Source organism: Coffea eugenioides, chromosome 2 (genome assembly GCF_003713205.1).
Source record: "Coffea eugenioides isolate CCC68of chromosome 2, Ceug_1.0, whole genome shotgun sequence".
Classification (NCBI taxonomy): domain Eukaryota; kingdom Viridiplantae; phylum Streptophyta; class Magnoliopsida; order Gentianales; family Rubiaceae; genus Coffea; species Coffea eugenioides.
The window spans coordinates 79,335,226-79,345,500 of record NC_040036.1 but is presented as its reverse complement, the minus strand read 5'-3'; the positions used below and the strand labels follow the sequence as shown (position 1 = coordinate 79,345,500).

The 10,275-nt window shown below is 38.0% G+C and overlaps 2 protein-coding genes across 3 annotated transcripts; one reads left to right on the top strand and one right to left on the bottom strand.

Moving 5' to 3' along the window:
- The first annotated feature begins 848 nt into the window (after positions 1-848).
- On the top strand, positions 849-5,529 carry LOC113760966 (ORM1-like protein 2). Its single transcript, XM_027303738.1, has 3 exons — positions 849-1,300; positions 2,447-2,595; positions 5,006-5,529. The coding sequence occupies exons 1-3, from the start codon at positions 1,115-1,117 to the stop codon at positions 5,142-5,144; spliced, it is 474 nt and encodes a 157-aa protein (XP_027159539.1). The 5' UTR covers positions 849-1,114; the 3' UTR covers positions 5,145-5,529.
- A 1,564-nt stretch (positions 5,530-7,093) lies between these two features.
- Positions 7,094-9,357, bottom strand: LOC113763655 (dof zinc finger protein DOF2.5). Of its 2 annotated transcripts, XM_027307537.1 has the most exons (3): positions 9,262-9,357; positions 7,908-8,752; positions 7,094-7,169 (listed from the first exon to the last, which is right to left on the bottom strand). In XM_027307537.1, exons 1-2 carry the CDS (start codon positions 9,286-9,288, stop codon positions 7,910-7,912), a joined length of 870 nt encoding a protein of 289 aa, XP_027163338.1. In that variant the 5' UTR covers positions 9,289-9,357; the 3' UTR covers positions 7,094-7,169; positions 7,908-7,909. The 2 variants fall into 2 exon arrangements, with proteins under 2 accessions (XP_027163338.1, XP_027163337.1); XM_027307536.1 differs by lacking the exon at positions 7,094-7,169 and having other exon boundaries at positions 7,682-8,752.
- Positions 9,358-10,275: the final 918 nt, after the last annotated feature.

Genomic DNA, 10,275 nt, shown 5'->3' with positions numbered 1-10,275 from the left:
TATATCTATAAATTTAAACATATATATATATATATTTGTATGCGTGGGACAGGACGTAGGATGGAACGGGTGTATGTTGCCCCGCCCCGTCCAGGGGAGAATTTTCTCCCCCACCCCATTTCTACGTTGTGGGCACCTGCCCATATTGCCACCCTTGGGATTAATCCCTTTTCTTGGTGGTTATTAGGCTAGAACCCAATGGTTAGAGAATTTTTGTTTGCTGCGTCATTGACCAAACTAACACTCAACCCCCCATAAAAAAGCTTGATAGGAAATTCCCCATTTTGAATTTTACAAGCAAATACTTGGGGACAATGGCCAATTTCACTCCTAAACCATTTCGTTAATATCGATTTAGTTCCTAACTTTTAGCTCTAACTAATTTGATACTTGAACTTATCTTGAAGTTCTAATTAAGGATCTTCACCGTGGTATCATTATTTATAATCGTTTTGTTTCCTAATTGATCAACTAAAAAAAAGTATTATGAAAACGTTACTCATGGGATGGTAATAAAATAAATAAATCGTGAAAAAAATCAAGAGATAAAACTTTTAAATTGTGGGCATCCCTTTATAGTAAAAAAAAATGTCAAAGATGAATATGCAATCAAGTACAAGAAAATTGTCAAGGTATTCCCTCATACACTATATATATATAATAAACATGAAAAAAAAACAAAGGCATTTATTCCTTTGTATTTGCAATGCTAATTAAATTATTTTTAAAACAATAAATATTATCAAATTACTCTACGAACTTTTTGCAATTATCATCTATAACATAAAGGGACATAATATGACAAAGGAGAAGGAAATATCTAAGCCTTACATTTAGGGAGCCATAACATTCATTACGTCAGGCGCAGAAAAAGAAGAAAGGGAGAAAGCGAGAGAAGGTTAAGATGCCCACAAATCAGTTTAGAGGGTAGATGGCTCATCCTAACCATCCTTTCGTTCTAATTCTATAGCTTGGATTGATTGCAAGATTAGCCATAATATAGTGGGTCTTAGAAGACTAATTATAGCAGTATTACCCCAAAAGCGAAAATTGATCTGGGTTGCGGGGTCTGAGTAAAGAAGAAGAAAAAGAAGAAGAGGAGGGGTTGGTTTCGATGGCGAAGCTATACGTGAAGGCAGTGCCACCGGCGGATCTGAACCGGAATACGGAGTGGTTCACCTACCCGGGTGTATGGACCACCTACATATTGATCCTATTCTTCGCGTGGCTGCTGGTTCTCTCCATCTTCGGCTGCACTCCTGGCATGGCTTGGACTGTCGTCAATCTTTCCCACTTCGTCGTACGTTCTCTTTAGCATAATCATATATCTTATTTTATGCTCAAAGCCCACGTTAAAGATTCTCTCTCTTTTCCCTCTCGCATGTTTGTTTGATTGTTTTGTTTTTTTGGCTTATTTATTCAGGGCTTCTCCAGGTTCTTTATCGATTAATTGATCTGGTTGATCAAATATGTATGTATCTACTATATGTATTTAGAGTGTTGTATTTAATTGATATCAAACTTGCGTTGCTGTTGGACTGGTGTTAATTGATTAGGGCAGCTTCAGATTGACATCAGTATGGCCTTTGTTGCTGTTGGATTGGTGTTATTTGCTTATTGGTGACTTTATTACAGAAGAAATTATGCGCTTACCTTTTAGGATTCTCTTGAGCTGTTCATCGATTGATTAAAGGAAAGGGCTTTTTCCCCTTTTGGGAGGAGGGGAAGGGATCAATTGAGCTAATTTTAAGAATTTTGACACTATCGTAGCCATAAGACGGTTAGGAAAGTTCATTTTTTGGTGAAGCCAAAAGCTTGAGGATGGATACTAGCATTTCACTAGATGGGTTGCTGCATCTATAAGTGTTACGAAGCTTTTGATTGAGTGAAAAATGAGGCTTTGCTCCTTTCTTTCCAGTTCATGAGAACGTGCACATCTTTAATTGGGTCTATTTGGTACTCTTTGACTCTTGATTTCTTAGTTAGTTTTCACATTTTACTTGTGTGGATGGTGTAGAATTTGTGGCTGCAAGCAGTAAAACTACTTTACCACTCCCAGTACGTCACTTTGCCAATGTCTGAGGAGATATTCTTTGTTTAAATTTCACACAAAATATATGGTAGCTTGCAGTTTTTTGTACAATGCCCTCTTCTTATTTCTCACATCTATGTTTTCGTCTTCTGTTGCTTGTGGATTAACCTTATTTCCCCCATATCTACTGCTAAGATTGGTTTTCTCCCAATTTCTATGAATTTTGAACCCAAGAGTTGACTTGTTTTTCTTCCTGGTGTTGAGGTTCATGCACATCATTTTTTCTCTTCCAAAAGAAGAGAGGGGGGGGGGGGGGGGGCGTGAATTGTCACTAGTGTTTTCCATTTGCTTTTTTGTTGTGGTTCATTAATAATCTACGCATTAATATGCATGCCAATATGTTTCCCAATTCAGGTCACCTATCACTTTTTTCACTGGAAGAAAGGAACTCCATTTGCTGATGACCAGGGGATCTATAATGCATTGACTTGGTGGGAGCAGATTGACAATGGAAAACAGCTCACTCGGAATAGGAAGTTCCTAACAGTTGTACCAGTTGTCCTGTAAGTTCTCCTCCCCTCATTGTCTGGGTGTGTATGTATATGCATGGGAGTGGGTGGGTAATGTTGTCTGTTACTTGTCAATATGTCCAAATTGTTTTTTATGGCAGCATATATTTGGTTTGTAATGCACTTATCGAATTTCACTCTTGATTTCTGAAAACACGGGAAATTTATGATCTAACTGATTTGTAACCTATCAAAATTTGAACTAATAAACCACATATAGATGAACATGGAAAAGATGAACCAAAACTTTTGCCTCTTCTTATTGGCAATGTGGAGAGGAAGCATACCTAAGTAGTTGGAAAAAGATTGCAATTAAGGCTTCTTAGATCCCTTTACTGGATGATATTGTACACTGGATTTCTTTTATAGACTGAAAAGTTCTTTACGACTGTCCTGGACAACCTTTACCCTGATCTTCTAGCTTGTGGATTTTTTTTTGTTGGTAAATAATTACAAGTGCATATGGTCCAAGATGTTTTCTTTCAAATTTTTTTTCAAAAACTTAAACACCAATGGAGGAATTTATTCTACCGTGATTACTTGCTAACTTGTCTCACATAGGTGACTATATTTTTTAAGAGCAAAAAATTTTCCATTCTTGAGATAAAAACCCTCCATTCTGTGGTAAAAAAAAAAAAAAAGGAGTAGCAAAACAGGATACATGTATGCATGCATGCCTTATCAGTGTTATGCACAATAAATGTCAACAGTCCTTAATCTGTGCATGCATAGGGCAAGATGTAATATAAAAAAGATAAAAAGATAAACTTAATTTAAATTAGTTTGACTCTCTATGAGGGAAAGGATTCTGTAGGAAATGAGTATCTCAAGCTATATCTGTGCAGGCATCTATTGTGCATATACATAGGGAGGTATTAACAGAAATGAGAAGGCAGCAAAGGGGGCAGTCAATTGCATGTGTATTTTTTGATGTCTTCTGTTTTTCATAAAAACACAATTAGTCTGACATTTTAATTTTATCTTTTTATCTTCATCTTTTGCTTCCTCTTTTTTTCTTTTTCCTCTTCAACCCCTCTCTTTCTTTCCTGCAGATAAAAGTTCTCTTCTCTATGCCCCGTCTCTCCCTTGCTTGTTTCTTCTTCTCCTTCCCAAATGAACTACTTAATCCAAGTAAATCACCAGAAGATCCTAGAGTTGATCACCAACCACTCTCGATTAACCAATAAATTTAACAAAATTAAGATACAAACTGAATCAAGCCTGTATACACCAAAGATGTTATATCTTTCAAAATCACCAAACAGTCTAGGAGAGCAATATAGTGTTCAGTTAATCTATATTAGTGAGTGCCTCATATTTTAAGTCCTAAATTTGATGGTGCTATACAGATGTTGCAACATGCTAAATTGAGCAAGCATGGGGGTGAAGCTGGGTTTAAATTTAGGGTTTAGGGAGAAGAAGAGAGAAGGGGGGGGGGGGGGTGTTGAAGGACCAGGATGGGAGGAGAAGGATTGAGAGGAAGTGGGGAAAGGGGGGGAGAGTATTGAATGGGATGGTGTTTGGGAGCTATGGGGGAGGTTGCTGCGCTGTATATTTTACAGTGGAGGGGGACAGGTTGAGGATGGAGGGTGGGGATGAGCTATGGTTCCTGGGTGTTCAATGCAGAGGGGGGACCAGAGTGGAGTGGCAGTGAGTAGGTCATGTGGATTCTCTAGGTGTTGGAGTTGCCATTCTTCTTCTCAGTTATTTTGTTCATAGGAGTTGCATGTGCACAACCAAATGTTGTCAAAACAAGTAACACACTCACATTCTCTCTCTGTCTCTCTCTCACACACACAAAAAGGCACACATTCATTTTTCTGGTTTTGTTCTTGGCATCGCGTATCTGAAAATTTTGCAATAAATAGCACAAACTGAATATGTATGTCCTTTGGTTGTCACATTTTGTAAAGCAATACAAAAGTAAATAAAGAAACACATGAGACAGCTCTTTGTTATGCGGGTTTAAATTTACTCTGCAATATGAAGTCATAAGATTATAAGCTTTATGTTGGGCAACTAGACTTTGGCAATACCTAACTTCTGTTGAATGGTATGTGGTCATACTTGCTGAGTTCTTCTGGAAATTTTATTTTTTCTTTTAATGAGGATGGTAAATGTTTAGGAAATGTATGAATTTGTAGATTGGGATAAGAAGGGACTGGAGTCTTCACTATTTCCTGGTTAGAAAGTGCAAATCCTTTTATTTATTTATTTATTCAATTTTTTGAGACAGTCCATGTCAACTTTGTAGCACAGATTTTGTGTATTCCTTCTGGTGGTTTGAACCAGATTCATGATCTGGCTTGTGATGATGCTGTTGCTCTCCTTCTTGTTTAGTTTATTTGGTTTTTTAGATTATATGGATTGCAGCTTATGAGCATGGATTTGGTATGGTATGCAGGTACTTGATAGCTTCACACACAACTGACTACCAGAATCCAATGCTTTTCTTCAACACTGTTGCGGTGCTTGTGCTAGTGGTTGCCAAGTTCCCCAACATGCACAAGGTTCGTATATTTGGAATCAATGGGGAGGAGTGAGATGGGAAAACAAACTAAAAGAACTGCTTGGATTACACTGAATATAAGCCCGTGTTCCTTCCTCGTCCTGCAGAAGGGTTCTTGATGTACAGAGGTCAGAACTGGAAAGGATATTTTGCTCATGTAGCATTTTTTGTGTCTTAAACTGCTTTTGTATGCCTTTGGAGATTGAAGCAATAAATGTATCGAGTAATCTCTGTATAGCAGTAGTGTTATTGTGATGTCCAAGAGTACAATATTTTGTTTGTATTTCATATGGTTCTCTCGATAATTATGTCTCTTTCAATCTCTTTGACTTATAGCTGGAAAATGAATGGACAAGCAAGTGAAAATATGAATCCTTGCTGGGTCTGACGTCTGAGGTAAGACGAAGGTTTTTAAATTAGCTCTGCCCTGCCTTTACTAGCATATTTAAATTGATCCATGCATAATGTTACTGTGAAATTTCCATCAGAACTACGCGGTACTCTCAATCTGTGGTTGTATGTATTGTATCGCGGGCACTTATGGAAGAGTCTAAGCTGCTAAAACATTAGCGTATTCAATCGACAGACGAAAGCAGGGTCATTCTCACAGAATGAATTTATCCTGGTACTAGACTACCAACAGGATATATATATATATATATGTATATATAGACACACACACACACAAAATAACCAAATGGCTGGGCTCAAGAGTCATTCGTGGAGATGGTGATATTCCTCAGCCCCAGCCCCAGACTACCTGCACACCAATGTTTGAGGTCCCCTCCCCCCCCAAAAAGTCCCATCACCACCGCAAGGCGCAAGAATTGTCAGACTTTTCTATGCGTTTCTTTGAATAATAATAATGGGTGCTGGATGGATAACATGCAAAGTTATGATTAGTAGTCATGCCGCGGCTCTCACTGCTATTTTTTTATATGTACTCCCCCCCATCCCCCTCCCCGGGTCTTTTAAATGGATTTTGATGACCCGACACTGTCAATTCAACTCGGAAAAAAATACTACTACTACTTGTGAATCTACGTTTCATTTCACAGGTAGCATTCGTAGGTTGATGGATTTTAACTACGTACGTATGTATGTATGTATGTATTTTGGGGTAAGTAATATGGCATGCAATGATCATGATTAACTTTCGCCATCAATACAAGAAAGAGCCTTAATTGACCTCCTCCGTACTTAGGTGGACATGGAGACGGATTAGGTGGATTTGGTAGAGTTGAGGCAGGTAAAATGTTATTTCTTTTTTATTTTTTTTAATATTCGCAATTTGTTAATGATAATCATCATCGTTAATTAAGCTCTGTGAAATTTATCCGCAGTCGTCTCACTACTGTTTACTAGGTACTAGCAGGCACAGGAGTTAACGTGTCAACCAGCTTAGCATTTTATTCAAACTGATTTGAAAGCAGGATCCAGAGTACGGGCGTCCCTATCCCTATCCCTATCATCAGCGCCGTAGCCTCTTTGAACAAATTACTCAGCAGCTTGTACAAACAAACAAGAAGAGTTTAATTTCCTAGTTGTGGCAGTAATTAATTTCCTGCCTCATGATAAATATACACAAAATTTGCGAAGACCGACGCTCTGGGATACAAATCTGAAGCCTGCTAATGACTGTATATATAACAGCTTTCAAAAAATCACTGCTCTAATCAACATATATTGCAGTTTATGTTCTTTTTTAGTTAGTTTGCATCTTTGCTTGTGAATGAATCGTATTTTGCAGCCCTTATACATATGCATGTATCATCTCATTCAACGATTAGCACAGCAATTAAGCAAATGTTGGTGTCACTCCTCCTCTACAATAATGCGTCTACACAAAATAGCTCTGGAAACTCTTCTTGACTGTCATATTATTCAACAAATCACAGAGACAAATGTCTCCTGCTGTGAGTGGTAGGTACGGTCAACTGCTTGAACAGCTTGGTGCCCTGCCCCCCCCTCTTCTTCTGGAGAGAATTCACAGCATCAGGACAAATGGCATTGGCTACCCCGTAGGCCCTGGATAGAATTCTGGTTCATTCCTTCTTACCTGCTCACCAAAAGAAAGATATTACAATGTGTGAACTCTCCTTCATGAATATCCGCATTTTCGACCGAACCCCGGGACGGGACCCTAATTGATTAAATGATCACAAACCAATTATCGAGGTGCTACATAAATCATTGTGCCCTATAAATAAAGCTGTCTATAGCAAGTGTTCAATGATCACTTAATAGTAGCATTTACGACATTAAACTTGTCATTTAAATGTATAAACTCACATTTATTATTATTATTTTTTGTTTAATGCTGCTATTTTTCAGAAAAATTAACATCTAATATCTCACTTGGTGCATGAGTGTCAAATGAACAATTCAATTGTTAGGCAAACCCTATAACTTACCGTGAGAGAATTAATGCAACAACGTCGTATGAAGTAGCAATCCCTAGAATCCAATCTAGTCAAGCTAACGCTTCAATCAGCTTGTTTCATTTACATTTTATAAAAAAAAAAAAAAAAATTCCTGATAGCTTAACACAGCCGGAAGGGTCACATTAAGTACATTACATTGAAATGAGAAGAAGAAATTGCATAGGTGAATATGTTAGTTCTGAACAACTCCAAATTCGTAACTAAACCAAAAGAAAAGGGAAAGTACCAAAAAGAAAGGAAAAAAAAAAGGGAGGATCAAAAAAAAAAAAATCTTGTTACTAAAGAGAAAGTATTAGTAGCCCCAGATGGAAGAAGGAAGAGACTCCGCATCTGATTTGTCCTTGGATCACTACCTTTACATCCATGATCCCCCACCCAACATTCCATTCCAATATCCACTTGAATCTGATTGTCCCTTATTCTGATCGACTGCACTTGTGCTTGTACCTTGTTTGACTGCTCCAAAAGGAAACATTAGTCGCCCACCATTTTCTTGGATCCCGCTAGGAGCATTAACAAACCTATTTCCAAGCCCATGATGATCAACAGAAAAACTGACGCCAGCTGCTGGCTTCAAATCTTGGAATTGAAACCCTTGAGCGTTATAGAGAGCATTTAGGTCCACAGCTGGGATCGTACTTGTGATGAAGGAATTCATCCCCCTCGAAACAATTCCTGTCCTTAGAAACTCTAGGGCGGCGAATGGAGCTGAGGATGCAGAAGATGAAGACTTTAGCTGATTGCAGCCGCTGACATCAACTTTGGGTAGTTCAAATATTTTAGAAGCATGACCATGATAATCTTGTGAAGCTGGGAAACCTAGGTTAAGGTCTTGGCCTTGAGGATGGATCTTAGGGTTTTGAGAAGCGAAGTGAGTGATGGTCGGAGGGTTCAGATCAGGATGTTTGTGGGATGAAGTATTAGTAGTAGTAGATCTTTTGTTTTTCCTTGAGCCTCCTCCAACTGGAACATTCCTCAGAGTTCCACCTTCAGTCCAATACCTTCTGCAGGTCTTACAGAAGTATCTTGGTTGAGTAAGGCTATAGTTGTTGTAATAGCAGAACTTGGTATTAGTTGAATGACACCGTGGACAATTCAGGGCTTGATCCTTTTGTGGCCTAACCTTTCTTTCCTGCACCACTGGCCTGGAGCATGGACTGGAAGCTATCTCACCCATACTTTTCAACCCTCCAATCTCCTAACAAAAGCATGAAAGCCAGAGATTTACAAGATCAAATTTGGTGCTAGAGGATCAATCAACAGTTTGGAAAAAAAATAAAAAATTTAAACTAGCTGACAAATTAAAATAAACAAACTTTCACTTTGGAAAGTTATTTGAATCAAAGGAGAAACAAGCAATAATAACGAAGAATAACTTTTCCCAGTTCCCTTTTATCGGTTAGCACACATGCAAAAAGGAGAAGAAAGAAAAAGTGCAGTCCTTTCATGTATAAAGAACATAATTAATCTTCAATCTCAGCAGAAAAGCTAGCAAAGTTTAAAATGAAAAAATTGGTCCTGTTGCAACCGTCATTTGTGATCTTGAACATCATTTCAACAAAGCGTAATCCACTAAGGCTCTCAAAAAAAAAAAAAAAAAAGTGGGAAACCTTCCAAGTGAACCCTAAAACTCATAATACTGGATTTGAAAGTATTTACATACTTATTCGGAGCAAGTAAACATGGAGATCAAGTGCTTCTACCAACCTGAGTCCATTGATTAGTTGTATCCATGAATTGAGAGGAAAAAAAAAGGTCACCAATAAAAAAGCAACCTTATGAGATGGAGAAAATTTCAGCCCCTTTGTCTGCAGCTGTCCTTGATGATACAAGAAAGAATGTTTTAGAGCTGTTTGTGTGTTGGTCCTTTTAGTGTTGGCTTACTTTATGCGATGATGGAAGGAAAAGAGGGATGATGGATGTGTGTTTGTTTTGACTATACTCATATTAAAAGCAGGATATTTTAGTGTCATTTCCCTGTTTGAACTTTTGTCTGATATTCAATTAGAAAGCTCTGTGTATCTAATCTTTTTTTAAACTTCGTGAGTGGAATTCTGAATTGTCTCTCCGATGGTGGGTTTCGCCTTTTTGACCCTATAATGGGGGAACTCTCGATTCTAATTGCTCTCTCGTCGACAGTAGTTCAATTGCATTCTTACAATCCTTTCATTTGAGTCTTGAGTTGGTTGGCTTTCTGGAATTTATATGATCATCTACTCATATGATGAACTGGTTTTTTAAACTCCAGACGATCCTCCGAATTTGCTGAAATGACATGGACCAACAAATATTTTACTTGCCTGCTGGAATATATGTGCACCTTTTGCATGAATCTCGACAATTTAGAAGATGTCGTTCAATCTTGCAAAATAATTCAAGCAGAATTTTTTTTTCTTTTTTTTGGGGGGGGGAGTAGAATGATATGTCACCAACAAACTTCACCAACTGGGATTGTTTGCATGTGTACCATTGTCGTCCATGTTTCTAGTTTGTGATGTTAGCCCTCTATAAGTACGTAGGAAAACCTTTTTAGGGTCACCAAAGATTTGCTTTTTCTGGTTTCTTTCGAATCTATGTTGCTTAATTCTCAAGAACAATTTTGCCTTTTGGTCTTTCTTTCTCCCCTAAAGCTAGCCGTCTTCAACTCCTCAGGGAATTATTCGGAAAAAGACAATGGACTTCTCACCAACCACATCCTTCCACCATCATTATGCCATTCTT